Source organism: Haliaeetus albicilla, chromosome 5 (assembly GCF_947461875.1).
Source record: "Haliaeetus albicilla chromosome 5, bHalAlb1.1, whole genome shotgun sequence".
Taxonomy (NCBI): Eukaryota; Metazoa; Chordata; class Aves; order Accipitriformes; family Accipitridae; genus Haliaeetus; species Haliaeetus albicilla.
In genome coordinates this window covers 25,384,009-25,399,626 of record NC_091487.1, presented here as the reverse complement: position 1 = coordinate 25,399,626, position 15,618 = coordinate 25,384,009, and the positions used below count along the sequence as shown (strand labels likewise).

The window sequence follows — 15,618 nt, the reverse complement described above, 5'->3', positions numbered from 1 at the left end:
GGTCCTTCTCTTTTTCACTCAGGAATTTATTAGATCATGTTGATCTTTTAAATCAGTGTGTTTCAGGCTCTTTAACAAGACCATGATAACAACAGAAGTATTTCTTTCATCCATTTCTATTCAGGGAATTCACTGTGTCTTTGCTCAGCCCTTCCACACAGCCTTTTCAGTTTTCTCTAATGGAATGGCTTTCATGCCCAAATGCAAAATATTCTGACAGACTTCTGGGTGCTGGTAGTGTTTATGCAGTTCTTAGAAGAATAGCTATTCTAGTTGTATTCATTGAACCAGAGGATTCACTTCCTCCTAATTTGCCCTTGGTTTATATGCAGTTCATGGAAAGCAAACCCATGTTATTTCTTTCTCCATCTTGTATTTACCAACACGTAGAAGAGTAAGGGTATCCTTTACTTATGCCAGCTCCTCCTTTTGACGTTTTCCCTCTTTTGAGACAAGTTGAAAGCTTTTGGACCTCTTTGGTGCTGCTTTCCTCATTTTGTAAGTGGCTATCGGTGTTTATGTTTTTGCGGTCACCTCTCATTCTTGGGAGTGAGAGAGGCTCTACAAGTGTCTCCACTCCTGTGTAGAGATGAATTGTACTCTTTTGCACAATATTGGGGCTCCAGCAGCATTCCAAACTCCTATCTGATTCCCTCAGAAGTCCAGGCCAGGCAATAAAACGACGTCAAGCCCTCGCACACTTGCCCGGCCATGTGGCACAAGGCCACCAGGAGATACCCACACCATTTTTCGGTGAAGATGCTCCTTTCAGCCACGTCCCTGACAGTTGTCGTGGGATGGGTCTCCAGAAGCCTTTTAAAACCAACACGCTGGCGGGCCCTTCCCCCTGACAGGCCCTGTGTGCATCCACGGCCGCCTGCGCATCTCGAGCTGCCCGCTCCCACCTCACGCCCACCCCCACCGCACTCGGGGGCTGTGGTCAGGACTCCTGTACTGAGCCTGCCCCTGCGGTCCCCCAGAGGCCCCTGCCCTCCCGCCTGGGCTCCCCATGAGGTGCGCTGGCCCCGGGCACCACGACGCCATGTCGAGGCCCCGCCCCGCGCGCCGAGAAGGCGCGCGCGCGCTGCAAACACCCCGCCCCCAGCAAGCGCACAGCTCGGCCGGCCGGCGCAGGCAGCTTCGCTGTGCGCATGTGCGCCGAAGGGAGCCTGGCGGGCAACTTCCCTCTTCCGGGCTGGGCCGGTCTAGGCGACGAGGGAGGTTCGTGCTCCATGGTAGGGTGTCGCGCATGCGCGGCCCGGCGCGCTTGGAGCTGTGGCGGCCCGCGGCCAGGTGAGGGGCCCGGCGCGGGGGAGCGGTGGCAGCTGCGGGGCCTGGGGACTCCCGGCCGGCCATCGCCGGGGCTTGCTTCGCTTCGCCTCGCCGGGTGCCGGGGCGGCGGCTCGGGCCCGAAAGCCGGGTGGCTCGGCCCGCCTGCGCGGGAGCCTCTCCTGACGCCGGGCCCGCAGCGAGGGCACCCCGCCCGGGCGGGCAGAGCTCCGGGGCTCCCCGGCGCCCGGGCCCGGCGTCTGGGCGAAGCGCCAGGAAGGCGGTCGGGTGGGGTCAGCTCTCGCCGCTGCGGCGGGAGGGAGGGCCCGGGGCGGCGGGGTTGGCGCCCGGCGCTTCCCGCCGGTGCGCGGCGGAGCACCTGCCTGCCCGGCGGGGGGGGGGTGTCTGCCCCGCGGGTGGGCGGGAGGGATCCCACGCCTGCGTCTGGAGAGAGCGGTGCTTCTGGTTTGTTTGTTTTCTGCTGCGGTTTTGTTGTTGTTGTTACCCCTTTGGTTTTTTCCATAAGGGAAGAGAGGAAGGTGTGCCAGCCCTTCCCAAAGCTTCCCTTGATGCAAGGCTAGCAGGTGGCGTGTTCTTGTTTTACTTATTTCTAGCCCTCCTTCCGTTTCTAGTTCTGCTTTTTTGGAGATTAGCATCAATACGTATTGCTTTCATAAAATACATTTGTTTTGGAAAGGGCTAAATAATGAAAGCATGGATTGGGACTTAAACCTCATCTTCCATTCAAGGGACAGCATTTCGGTAGCCCTTATGTAGTTATGTTTGCTCCATACCTGTTAGCAGGACAGCAGGTGTGACTGAACATGGAAAGTAAAAATGATGCAAATAGCTACTGAGGAAGTTCTCTTCTGCTGACTGTTATTCTGTTTTTCTTGTAGTTATGTAGACAGTCACCCTACCATCTCAACACTGTTATCTAACGTACAGAATTCATTACTGGAGGTGCCAAGGCTCGAGATCTTGGAGCAGAATTCTAGCAACCAGTTGTCAGGACCTTAAGAAGAACCTTGCCCTTCGGGGTAGATTATTCCAGAATGTGCTGCAATGTCATTTGAAGTAGCTTGCATGGGGTACTGCTTTAATGGACTGCTGGCCTGACTATGATGCGGACTCCTGAGTTCCTGTATTTGTAATTTAACTATACAACTCTAACATGAGACGCAACTTCAAAGGGTTGCTTTTTAGGAAAGTAATTTCTACAAATAACATTAGACATAATTTCTGCCCTTCATCCAGTCACTTTTCTGTTAGCCAAACTCTCAGCTACCTTCTTTAAGAGAAGCAGAAACTTTGCTCTGTCTTACTAGAGTCTGCCTACCCTCAGGAAGCAGCTGAAGGTTGTGGCAAGTATGCACTATGGGAGGCCATAATGTAACTATACATTTTTCTGATTTTCATAGCTTTTAGTTTCAGCCTTCCAGTGTTCTCATTCTGGGTGTGGGAAGAAGAGGGCATTTCTAAGGCCATGTCTCCCCTAGGAGTGCATTGCAGGTATAGTATGTGTTGCGCTTTTAGCAGTATGGGTTTATTTAGCCTCAGCATGTTCTTTGATTGCTTACTTTACTTTCTTTTCTCTGATGACTTACTTTACTTGAGAGTGAAACAGACTGTATTAACAAAACCATAGCTTTGCAGGTTCAGCTGTATGTGTTGTATGGGCTTCACCCAGCACAGCTGACCTGTGTTGGGATAGCTAAGTTTTCATAAGATAAATATGGCCTGAGTAACTTCTAGATCTTGAAAAAAATGTTGTTTATGAATAGCCTTTAGATTTGTTTGTTTTGCTCTTTATGGGTGGAGAAACATGTATAATACATTAGTTTTCTATCTAAATTTCATTCTTTGAATGATTTGAGCTATTTCTTTTCTGAAAGTCTCCAATTGGCTCACTGGCAGCGTAAAAAAGAGATATGCAGCTATCCTACTTGACTCAGAGGGGAATTAATTTAATTACAGAAAACAACCACACACTTTTGTATCTGCTATTTTATTTTGGTTACTCACATTGCTGAGCTTCATAGAATTGGGCATTATGTTTTTAGCAGATCAAGAAATCGCGTTCCTGTTTCCCAAGATTTGTGTGTACAGTAAGGAATTACTACCTTGTCTGACAGAATTCATAAGAGAGTTAGAAATTAGTTATGCATTGTGCTCTCCAGATGAATCTGCTGTGTACTTTACTTGGTAATCTTAAGTGTGAAATGATTCTACCTCAGGTAATTCAGTAAGATTGGCCGACCTGTACTCTGACTTGCTCAGCCACTGAAGAAAGGAGTTGAGAGAGACAGGTGAATTCTGCCCCTTCAATTGCATCCATGTCTTCAGTACTTCTGAAATAGCTTTGATTCATTGATGGCATTCACAGCAGTAGTAAAAACTAAAGAATTTTTTTAAAAAGTAAAATATCTGTACTATATTTCTGCTTCAATTAATTTCTTCCTTCCTGTGCCTTAGGTTTTTTGGCATCTTTTAACCTACCCTAAAGGACGCAACAGCCATGCCTAGTATGATACTGTTCTCTTGTACTTGGTGCAGGGGAGTGAAAGATTGGATCATGGAAACTTTCCTGAAACTTAAGAAATCAGCCTAAGGCAGATGGAAAACTTTAGTCCAGAAGATTCTACAAAGTAGTGTGTCCATTGATGCGAAGAATTGTTGCCTATCTTTTCTACTTTGTAATGTGTTATTAAACATGCATAGTTAGAGAGTTTTGCAGGCACTAAACAGTGATTTTATTGGCAAGCCTTTGCTAACGTAAATGTGTGATAAACATAGCAAACGTGAAGCTGGGAACTTAATAGAACTCTACAGATCGCTTAACAGATACAGCAAACCTTTGATAACCAGACTTCCATAAGGATAAACATGGCCGCCTTTGTTGTCTTATACTGATGAAACTTCCTTTAGATTCAGAGAAAGTCCCTTTTTGTTCTTAACTATTTTTGTAGTTCCTCAATGGAAAAGGTGTTAATGGCTGCCTGCAGCACTATGGAAGCATGGGGACAAAATAGTCATCTATTGAGACCCTCAGGGAACTATTGGGCAAAGTGACGGAAATGAAAAGCTTGAACCATCACTTCAGCATGGCGGCAACTGAATCTGACAAGGACTCCGGATATTCAGGTTTAGAAAACCACTGCATTACCTTTTTTTTTTGTGTTACCTTGCTCAGACTTTGCTTTTATTGGTGATGTTTTGACAAATCTGTCTCTAGCCCTTTACAGTTTGTGTCTCATTACCTGGGAGGACCTTTGTATGCAAGACAGGTTGCATCTGCAATCATCTGATCATCAAACTTTTTTTGGAGTGGAGCTTTATGTAGCTATAAAGTTCATCCTGTGAATTTGAATGGCATGGGAATTTAAAATGTGCCTAATAAAGAAAGAAATGGAAGAATCTCAGACTTCAGAGTCTAGAAGTAGGGAAGACAAAATTACTTTTTGTTCTTTGCAGTGATGAATGAACTGTTGGATTATTCAGTCTAATGTCTCTTACGATTTGACCAGATTGTCAGTAGAGCCTGATAAACCAGAGAGTAATTGTTGTAACATCAGTAAAATGTAGACACAGTGTGCCATTTTAATAATCAACAAAACTGTGCAAAGATGGCCTTGAAAAGAAAAAAAAAAATGCTTTTGTGAGAGACACCTGTCTTACTGGGTTTGTGGATGGAAGATTTCAAGGCACAAAATGCCTGCATTACAGACTACAGCTGTGGCAATGCTGGAGCCCGTAGTTCTTTTCTGCACCAGGTTTTAGAGTAGTCTTCATGATAGTGTGCAGTCCCTTAGAGACTAAATACAAAAGAACAAAAAGTAATAGATTTTTTGGGAGATGATAGCTGCATGAGAACTGGCCTGAAATATAAAGCCTTTTATTAAAGGCTATTTGACAGCTGTCACAGCAGGTCTAATTTTATTGATATTCCAGAACTAAACTTTATTGTTCTTTGTGGCTTGGTTGAAAGAAAACAGAATAGTAGCAAACATGCTGCATGTGAAACAGCTAACAGCTGAATTCTACATCTGGCAGATGGAAGTTCAGAGTGCCTGAGTGCTATGGAGCAGACTGACTCGGAGGACGTGCTGAATGCATTGTGTTGGAACGCAGAAGATGGGCCTTGGCAATGCCCAATGACCACAAGCAGCTCCTTTCCTGCACTTTCTCCTATGGTCGTAATGAAAAATGTGTTAGTTAAGCAGGTAGGGAAGAAATAATATATTGAAAAATGTTTCATGTTCTTCAGTTGGTTTTGGTTTTTTTTTTTAAATATTTTTCCTTTCAGAAAGATTTTACAAAGTCGTTGCAGTCCAGAAGGTAACTGGTAACTCAAAAAGTCCTATTGTGAAAGCCACCTCCTTTTGGGTAGCAGCTAGAATCACTAAGATCAAAAAAAGTGTGAAGAGGAGAAGCTCTGCTATGTCTACTAAACCTGTTTGTCTCAAAGGAACACCCCCCCCCCCCAAATAGATAGCACCAAAGATCAAAAAAGTGGTTGTTTTTCCTTTTGAAAGCTGATGTTCTCTGTTTCATTCAATAAAGACAGTAAAGTAGGATGATAGGTTTTGTTTCCTAGTTCTTAGGTCCTGGAAGTGCTTTATGTGCAATGGGAAACACTAATGCAGAATGTTATAAATGGAAAAATTAAATCTGTATCTGAAGTTAGCTGTGAAGTTTAACAGTTGTTTCTCTTAATTGCATGTGATGGCTCACATTGCAACAATTACATTCCCTATTTATGTCCTCCAATATCTTATGTGTTGTTCCTCCAGCACATCTGTGAGACTCCTAACTTTCACGTTGTAACAGAAGATTTGAGAGCTCCAAGTTCAAAGTATTGCCACTCGCTCATGTTTTCTGAGCAGAGCAAAAGTTCTTCAGCGTTTTTTTTTATTACAATACTTCTGAGAATACAGTGAGAAGGGCAAAAAAGAATATAGATTCTGATTCTTTTTCTACTCAATCTGTTATGACAACAAGCAAAACCTACTAAATTCAAATACTGTGTATCAATGCTAACACATATACGGGTTTCTGTATTTGGCAGATTATGCATTTGTGGGGGAGATTGTTCTGATTTCTGAGCATTGTGCTTTATCTTGACAAACAATTTTATTTTATAGTAATGTTTTTAGTTTTGTGGACAAAATACTGTCTAAGCAAATGCTGAAGTATTTATATAGTAGTGAGTAGGCAAGCTTCACCAAAGGTTTACAGCCTTTGGCCCAGAGCTCAAAAATTAGTCTAATGTTAAACTCCAGGTTGTGTTACAAACAGTTAGGAGAAGTAGCTAGTATATATATATTAAAAAAAATTATATATATATAAAATATCTATTAAAAAACTGGTAGTGTAGCAAAAAGGTAATTTGGTGAGGAAGAGTTGGAGGTAGATAAAATTACCAAACTCAGTTCTCTTGAGCAGTGCGTCATGACAATTAAGTCTAATTATGTATGGTTAAAGAGAATAATGTTAAATTGAAAAATGTTTACTGCAATAAACAAAAGCAACAAGTCTAGGTCAGAATAATAATGAAGTGTCTCTCTGCCTCCTTCTGTTATGCCTCAGATAGTCATGCTGGTCATCTTTTTAAAATGGTCTTTTCAACGCAGTACTCAGTTGGGCTTGCTGGACCAAAAAAAAAAAAAAAAAGAAAAAAAGCAGCATCCAGTTACTGCTGTTTATTTGTTCCAGTTTCAATTTCAATCAGCATCATCCTTCTGTCTTAGAACCACTGTGATCCTGCGCAGTGATGGTTACCTGCTGTCCCAATTTCAGAGTGTAAACAGCTAACAATAACGTTACTTAAAAAAAAAAATCAAGCAGGGATTAATTCTCTGAAACACAGTGCTGCTTGTGGCAAGGTTTCTGTAAGTCTTGTAAAAGTCCTTAATAAGTAGGAAGGCTTTTTAGACAAGTGACTCTGATACATGCAGGATGTTGGCTTTCATTAAAAAAAACAAACCACACCAACCAAAACCCAACACTTTGCAGAATTAGTAAAATAGACATGTCCTTCTCTACTAAAAGTGAGATTTTGGGTAGGAGAACAAGAGCAGAATGCAATGTGAATGGAAAGGAGAAGAAAGTAGGTAACATGGAGAAAAAACAAGAACAAGATAAACAGTTACCACAGTTCTTCTGGCCTCCATGATTTTGGGGTACTGCTGTGCTAGATACTGTACAATTGTGCAGTAAATGACAACTACTGACCCCAAAACCTTGCTCCTTAAGGCTGTTCTGTGTATGTATAGCTGTGGTATTTATTTACTTCCTCACTCCTAACATCTCCAGATACTTTTCTTTTGAATGTGTTTGTCCTTTCTTCCGTGATAAGGTAGTAGTATTTATTTTTTACAGGTAGTTGTTTTGTACCCCTATTCCATAAGCATCTTGCCCACTGAACCAAAAAAATTCTGTGTCAGAATATGTAATTGAATCTCATCTCCAAGTCTCTGTCCTAATCGGTGGGTAATAACCACTTTTGACAAGTTCAAGTGTTTTACTGGAGGAATGGACTTCAGCAAAGCATGTTGGCATTTGCCAGTTTAAATCTTATGAAACTGGGGGAAAGGAGATGGTTTTCAGATGACTCAGTATAGTACCAAAAATAATAAAATGTATTTTTGCTAGCTAAAAAACTGTGCCTTCAGCAGGCTTGCCAGTAGCATTCCAAATTATGAGGAACTGGAAAGGCAGCTGACAGTATATTCGTATAATTGTAGTGGTGATGACTTAGATGTACTAAGAAGTGAAGTTTTGCTTCAGAAAGAAATAGTATCTCTTACTAGGCCATTTGATATGTTTGGAGAAAAGCAGGCATGCTTTTTGGCCAGGAGATCTCATGATCTGTAATAATGTATTGGAGGAGGAAGAGATAGTGTCTTGTAAAAATTTATGTATTCCCCTATATTTCAGAATATGGCTTGTGGGAGGGAGTAGAAACTTGGGCATTTTTCTTGAAATAAAATGCTCTTATGGTTTGTCAGTGCGCACTATTTCACCAGAGGTATGGAGTTAAACTGCTCTGAGCTTACAACAGGCTTTTTTCCCTGCCTTGGTTGATATTCAGCATTTTTTTTTCTACTTCATGGATTTAAATTTATTGAAACTGTGTATTGTACTTAAGATTGCAAGACTTACTGAACAGCTGTAGTCTATTTTAAATAACCATTTCAAAAGCTTGCTATAAGAATAGAATTGACAAGATTAGAGTTGCTGCCTTTAAACAAAAGAGGGAGTCTGAATTGTTCCTAAAATGTCTATGCAGTCTTTCTTTGACTCTTTTAAAATGCTTCATAACCGCAATGCTTTAATTATTTTTCAATTTTTCTGTACACTTGTTGTTCGACCCCAAGTCTCGGTTGAACTTTTACATAAGCATTGTACAATATAAGCATGCGCTGTAATCCTCATTTAGGAAACCATGTATAAATTCAGATTGAATTGTTTTTAAATCTATCTACTGTCCCATAGTAAAAGGATTATGGATTACAGCTTTGATTCTAGTGCTATGCTCTGTTGTCAGATAAAGAGAAGGATGAGTTTGATGGCCAACTCTTCAGAATGTATTAATTGGACAGTGTGTATCAAATACGGAGAAATGGTGCAGTCCACCAGTTTTCACTTAAGGTTTTTTGATCCTCTTCTACAATGTTGTTGTAAGACTTCTGTTTTTTCCCCATTTGTGCTTCTCAGGGGAGTTCATCACAGCTCCAGTCTTGGACCGTGCAGCCATCCTTTGAAGTGATTCCAGCTCAGCCACAGCTAGTGTTTCTTCGTCCATCAATCCCACCTCCCATTAACCCTCACCCTGTTGGGAAGAAGAGAAGTGACTCCACTAATTACCTGCCCATCCTGAATTCTTATCCCAAAATAGCACCACAGCCCTGCAAAAGAGATCACTCCTTTGATCTAGAAGAACGTCAGGAAACCACCTGCCATAAACGACTCTGCACAGAAGCACCCAAGATGGAGACTTCTCCTGTATCGAGGAGTACAGGGTTGCCTACTAGTCCTTTTGCCCACATACCAGTTAGCTTTAAGACCCCGCAGGATTCTAGCCAGCAAAATTCTTCAACTCTAGTGACAAGTGGAAAACTGTCAGCTCTTCCTGGTTTTCATCGTGTCTCCAGTGACACTCAGAAAGTGCCGGGTTTGGCTCCCATTTTGCCTTTTGGAACTCTGCAGGCAACAAAGTGCACCCCTCATGACAGCGAGAGTGCAGCACAGACTACGATGCAGTCTGCAGTGTGGAGTCCCCCACTGATACCAGAAGAGATTTGCACTACCCCTGAGCTGCTCTTGCAACAGCAAAGCAAGTGCAGACGCTTTCAGAATACACTTGTTGTGCTACGCAGGTCAGGATTGCTGGAGATCACTTTAAAAACCAAGGAGCTCATTCATCAGAACCAGGTGACTCAGGCCGAGCTGGACCGGCTGAAGCACCAAACACAGCTTTTCATAGAGGCAATAAAGAACAATGCTCCACAGTCATGGGCAGAGCTAGAAGCATCTCTAACAGGATCTGAAAAAGCTGATAACAACCTTGAAGACCCCACTTATCCCAACATGTAGTAAAAAGGTACATAGCTCTTGGTCAAGTTATTTCTGTGCCTCCTATTTCCCGTCTCAAGCTTTTACTTGAGCATTTTCTGAGTCCAAGACTTGCGAAGTGGCGTGCCATTAACAACTTGTCTTCAGAGCCAGTTGTGGGACTAGAATAGCATGGTGGGGTCTTGGCAGAATGGGTACTTACTACTTCAGTGTGACCTTGAACTCCATGCTAACTCAGTGTGTTTCCTTGGACTCAAGAAGCTTGGATGTTCTCTGCTGGCATGTTCCCATTTTGCAGTGGAAAGACAGTCATTTGCAGTATTCTGCAAGCAAGCATCTTCCTAGTCCCATCTTCAGATAGTCCTGAGAATCGGACAGCAGAACAGGCCCCAGTATTGGGCCATCATCAGCTGCAAGTAGATGAAGGGAGTTGGTGTGAGGAGAGGAAACTTACGTTGGTGGGATGATATCTTTAGGCTGTCGGTGTCCACTGTTACAGCAGTCTTGCTTTGGGGTTTTAACGCATTTGAATTAGTGGAGATCTGCTTGTGCTGAAGCAGCATTCTATATTCATTGCAGTCTTTGGTCAAAGTGATGAGTGTCTTAGGACCCAAGTGAAATTAAGTGTTTTGATGAGTTATACTTTTGATTTTCACTCACTCAACTGTACAGATCAAAATCACAAGGCTTGCATTGGAAGGGTTTGTTCCAAAGCCATATTTATTAATGGCTAACAAGTGTACAAGGCAAGTGGCTTTGGATTTTCTTAGTAGCTAACACATTAAACGTTGTTAAAGACTGCAGTGACTTTTTTAAAAACAGTACAAGGAAGATATTCATTTGACAGGATTAATTTGGCAAGACTAGCTGCATATTATTTGTTATGTGTATCTTTAGTTTACAAGCCTAAACTCCTTTTTTTCCTGTGAAATCAGATTGCTAAGTATAAAAAAAAAAAAAGAGGTGGAAGGAAAAGGAGCATAATGGCTTGTGGTGAAACAAGTCCTCCTATCCCTCTTCCCTCTCTTTATTTGGAGAAATCAAATGGGGGTGGGAGGGAGGAGAGAGAGAGATGTCATCTTGGATAATCTCCCTAAAAAAATTTATCTACCTGAGTTTGAACTTAAAAAAAACCCAAAAAACAACCAACAAACCAATTTTTTTCCTCCACTTTAAATTTATATCATTCCTAGCCTGCTTGCCTTGAGATACAACTAACACCACTGTGTGCATAAGATATTAGGCCTTACTAGTAGAGAACCACAGTAGTCATGTTACAAAAGCTGTTCTACAGATGCTTATTTCATTTCAGTTTTTTTAGACACTTAACCATGTCACTCCAAATCTGAAGGGGTTCTTTCAGAGGCAGTCTGTGTGGAGAACTAAGAATGGCTCTGTCTAAGAACGTTAAGGAATCTGGATTGTTTATGGTATGCTCCTTTCTGAGTGACAGTGATTTCACAAAATTGTGCAGTCTAGGTGACTGGTGTTTTGGTGCTTTTATCACTTCTATCATCTGTTTCAGATTCTTAAAAAAGGAAACTTGAAAGTAGAGTGTATGTCTTGCTAATTTGTGACTAGACCTTTTTATTTTCTGATGCCTTTGGGAATGAATATTGCAGGATGCTGTAGAGAATGCTTTTGTAGTCTTCCTCAAATATGTGCACTAGAGAAATTGTAAGGGGCTTTGTTCTTGTAAGGGGTTTCCCCCTTTTTACACTGATGAAAAGAAATGCCATACAAGCCTCACAAAGAGGAGAAATGTGAGTCATATTTGTACTAGCCATAGGTTTAGAGAGAAATTTCGTGCCAGGATTCGCCCTAGTGAAGCTGTGGCAAACTAGTAGCCATGCCTTTCATGATATCCTGCCCACCTGCTGAAGACTAGCGCAGTACATGGGAATTGATTAAAAGAAAAGTGTTCATAGTCTGAGTTTTGTCATGTATTTTTTTAAATATGCCTGCTATAATTGTGCATACTAGGATGTCTCATAACTCGCAGCACAGCTGTATGGAAATTCAGCCAGCAAACCCAGAAGGCAGGAAGGCAGCATAGTACAGTGTAATAATGTAGGACATGTCTGATCTAGCTCTTTTGAAATCAGTTGTAATATCTGCACTGAATGATATTTGGCAGGATAGATGTGATGGTACCTTAGGCCATTTGTGAAAGAATCCCAAAAGATAAGCTTGTTTCTTCTGAGCTCCTTAACAGGAAGGAGAGGAGGCAGTAGGGCGCAGTTCCATTGATCCATTGACCTGTAATAGGCCTAGGGGTGAGGTGAGAGAAAATGCACAGGACATCTTTCCTACTTTTCCTAAAATTCTTTCTCTACCCATCAAATAGAGAGGAGAATTTGAAGTTCAGAATATATATATTTTTAGGAAGTTATTTGTCCTAGAAAACAAGATGATGGACTTGGGCTACCTAGAGATTCAAGGAAGTCAGAAAGAAAAAAGTCCCATCCTAGCTGTTTGAGACAAGAAAAAGTTAAGTCTACCAGTGACCTCTTCTCCATCCTATTTCCACTGCTCTGATAGAGTAAAAGGAAGGAAAAATTGGCCTTGCAGGGTAATACCCTCTGACTTAGGGAGACTCTAGCTGATAGAAATCTCTCATACTCCACACGGTACCGCATGTATTTTTTCCCCTGACAGCACTGAGGGTGGGCTGAAGTGGGTGTGCTTATAGCTGATGGGCCTTTCAGCTGGTATAATTTGTATAAATACATATTCAATAAATCTGTGAATAAAAGTCCAGCAGCTGGTTAGAAATCTCCTACTGGGCGTCAGTCCAGACTTAAATAGTGTAACTAGAAAAATCCAGTCTGGAACTATTATATGTAAATCTGGGGCCCCTTAGGAACCATATCCCTAGATGCATCAAGATTTGCAGTTAACATCTATAAAAAAAAAGATGTTGAAGGCCCCTAGTGATAGACATGTCATCAAGTACCATTCTGTTCAATTTCTCTTAGCTGCCTTTATTCCTGGAAGCCCAGATAAACCTTTAAACAATAAGGGCTTTCCTTTCTTGGCTGCAGTTTAATAAAATAGGTTAGCTTGGAACTGTGTTGAGAAAATTAGTTGACTACGTCAGGACCAGAATAGGTCCTGATTCTGGGCAGAATCTGGAAGTGGTCTGGTAGATTTGAGCAGAAACATTAGCCTCTCTGATTGGAAACCTGTAAGCAAGGAACTTCCAGATTTTTTTCACCTTTGAAGCAGCAAGATTTTGTATTAACAAGTTAGCTGAAGACAGCTGTCCCAATCTAAAAAGTCAAATCAGATGGCCTGCTGGGGCTTCAGTTGCTGCTGACAACTAGCAGGTGGGGTGGCTTGATGTGTTGGACAGACTGCTGTTTTTCTGTTAAGTTTTAATAAATGTTGGTATTTTTGATTACTTTCACTATGTATTTTTGAAATTCTACTGCTCTAGTTGGAATGTACTTTCGAAGTCAGTTGCCAGCTCTGAATACAGTAGCCTAAGAACCCTGTTATAGAAGATGAACTTTTTGCTAAAACTTTACAGAAACAGACTGTGAAATATGAATGAAATAAAGTATATACTTAAAAAGTTTGTGGGTTATTTCAATGCTGTTAAACTGCAAAGTCTTTGGTTCCAAAGCTTGCATGACATATAGCTCCACAACAGCGAGTTGCCCATGTGGGAAAGTGCAGATCCAAAAGTGATACTATGATGTATCTCTCTGAAGAGTGTCATGTGAGCTTTAACAGAATGTATGAATTAAAGGGTCTCTGGGAGGAGCATGAGTAAAAGTGGGCTGTGCAGAACTCTAAAAATATATTGTCGTGGGTGACCATTGCCGTAGATCTGTCATGAACAACCTGGAAGGATTTTTCCATCTCTGTACTGTTATCTCTATGTGATGACTGTACATTGTGCTCACCGTCTGTGCAGGGTGAACTCCTACACTGCATCTTAAACCTGTCAGCCGGGTATGTAGAAGTTCTAAATTGTGAACTAAGGATCTTGGCTACTAAAAGAATTACTTGAGTGAAAAATTTTATTCTTTCTCTTGAAGAACATTCTTCAACTAAATATGTATACCAGCTTTTCACTGAAACACATTTTTCAAAATGTAGCCATCTTCACATGGTCTTTTCTTTGTTCAAAGATGACTGTTAAAGTGAGAACTAGGCAGTCATGCTCAGAACATCCACCAGCCTTGTGGCATGAGATTCTGACCTAAGGTACAAGGGATTCTGGTTAAAGTTCTTACTTGGCACCGGACAAGGCAATAATTTGCATCTCATTACATCCAAAGAGGAGTGCCATCAATTGAAGTAATTTTATTCCCTGAGACTGGAAACTCAGTGTTTACAAATTTTGTATTTGTAAAAGGTCTGGGTACAATTTAAGCAAGAAATTTTCAGATGTCTCTCTTCTGGCTAGCTTTTTCTTTACATGGTGAAGTCTATCTGCAGGATGTCAGGCCTGGTCACCTTTATTTCTTGAGGCCAAAGAGGTGAATTGCTTCTTTCAGGTGTGCTGCATCTGTCTTGTTTTTCTTTCTCATGAAACACAAACAGTCTGAAAGCAGCAGTACTCCCTGCAGCCTTGGGCTGAGAAATCTGGCATGCAAAATTTCTGGCATCCACTAGGTTGACTATAGCGTGCTGTTACTGCTTCCATTCTCGCAATTCCTGAGACAGAAATGCGGGGTCCCTGCCTACGCAATTTTACACTCTTGCTGTATCTAGGTGATGCTTCCTTTCAGGCTGCTGTGTAATGCAGCCCTATAGCCCCAACTGTATTGCATGGTCCAGAGCGTGCAAAATGCACAAGACTTCTCTCCCCTTCTTAAATCAGTACCTCCTTTGAGGTACGTCCATGAGACAAACTTAACTGTTCCAGTGTAATCCGATTCAGAAGGCAGAAGGAAACACCACATGTTCAGTCTGCTCTCTTGTAAAGCACAGTTTCCAAGACTTCCTCAAATTCTTGTTTGAACTAAAGGGTGTTTTTAGAGGAAGCATCCTGCTTTGATTTGAAAGCTCCTAGCAATGAAGAATCCACCCGAATTGTTCAAAATGTAATTACTTACTGTTAAAAATGCGCCTCATATTGAGCCTGAATTTGTCATCTTTCAGTATCCAGCTGTCAGATCTTTTCCCTTTTGTTTGCTAAACTGAAGGACATGCTGTGACATTGCTGTTTTCACTGTAGGCATTCACAAACTGAACAAGTCATTCTTCAGCTTTCTTTTTTAAAGTAATTGATTAAGCTCTCAAATCTTTTGAATTCTTTATTCATCTGTGGCACTTTTCTTTGGATCCTTTAAAATTATTTAAATGCATTTTTAATTGGAATGCTAACATTAATAGCAAAACAGGATTGCTAAAAGAGTTGTACAATATCAACCCCCCCTACTGCTACTCTGCCTCATTTTTATAGCAGCCTGGGCCATGGCATTGGCTTGGAAGTCTAAATCATCCTTGGACCTGTTGCTTCTGCGGTTGGTGAACCCCTGTCCTTTAAGTATGTTTCCACACTCCCTTGAATGCAGTTTGCAGCCAGAAAGCAAAACAAACTGTTTTTAATAAGTGACCAATTGCATCTATTAGTTACTTCTGCTTCTATCCCTCGAAACTTTTTCACCTTTAGATTTTAATGGTAATTTTATGTTGTAATAATAGTAAATAATGTTACAGTCAAGAACCAATTTTATACTGTTTTCAAAATAAGTAGAAGATAGTGTTTAATAGATCTCTGTATACAATTCAGAAACCATAGTTGTAATGCATTTC

The 15,618-nt window shown here is 41.5% G+C and overlaps 1 protein-coding gene across 12 annotated transcripts; it reads left to right on the top strand.

Moving 5' to 3' along the window:
- The first annotated feature begins 1,147 nt into the window (after window positions 1–1,147).
- CIPC (CLOCK interacting pacemaker) lies at window positions 1,148–13,424 on the top strand. 12 transcript variants are annotated; one of them, XM_069783806.1, is made up of 6 exons: window positions 1,191–1,293; window positions 2,691–2,781; window positions 3,550–3,687; window positions 4,239–4,413; window positions 5,323–5,492; window positions 8,989–13,424. In XM_069783806.1, exons 4-6 carry the CDS (start codon window positions 4,347–4,349, stop codon window positions 9,865–9,867), a joined length of 1,116 nt encoding a protein of 371 aa, XP_069639907.1. In that variant the 5' UTR covers window positions 1,191–1,293; window positions 2,691–2,781; window positions 3,550–3,687; window positions 4,239–4,346; the 3' UTR covers window positions 9,868–13,424. The 12 variants fall into 12 exon arrangements, with proteins under 12 accessions (XP_069639906.1, XP_069639903.1, XP_069639907.1 ...); XM_069783807.1 differs by having other exon boundaries at window positions 1,202–1,293; window positions 2,698–2,781; window positions 3,507–3,687; XM_069783802.1 differs by lacking the exon at window positions 3,550–3,687 and having other exon boundaries at window positions 1,157–1,293.
- Window positions 13,425–15,618: the final 2,194 nt, after the last annotated feature.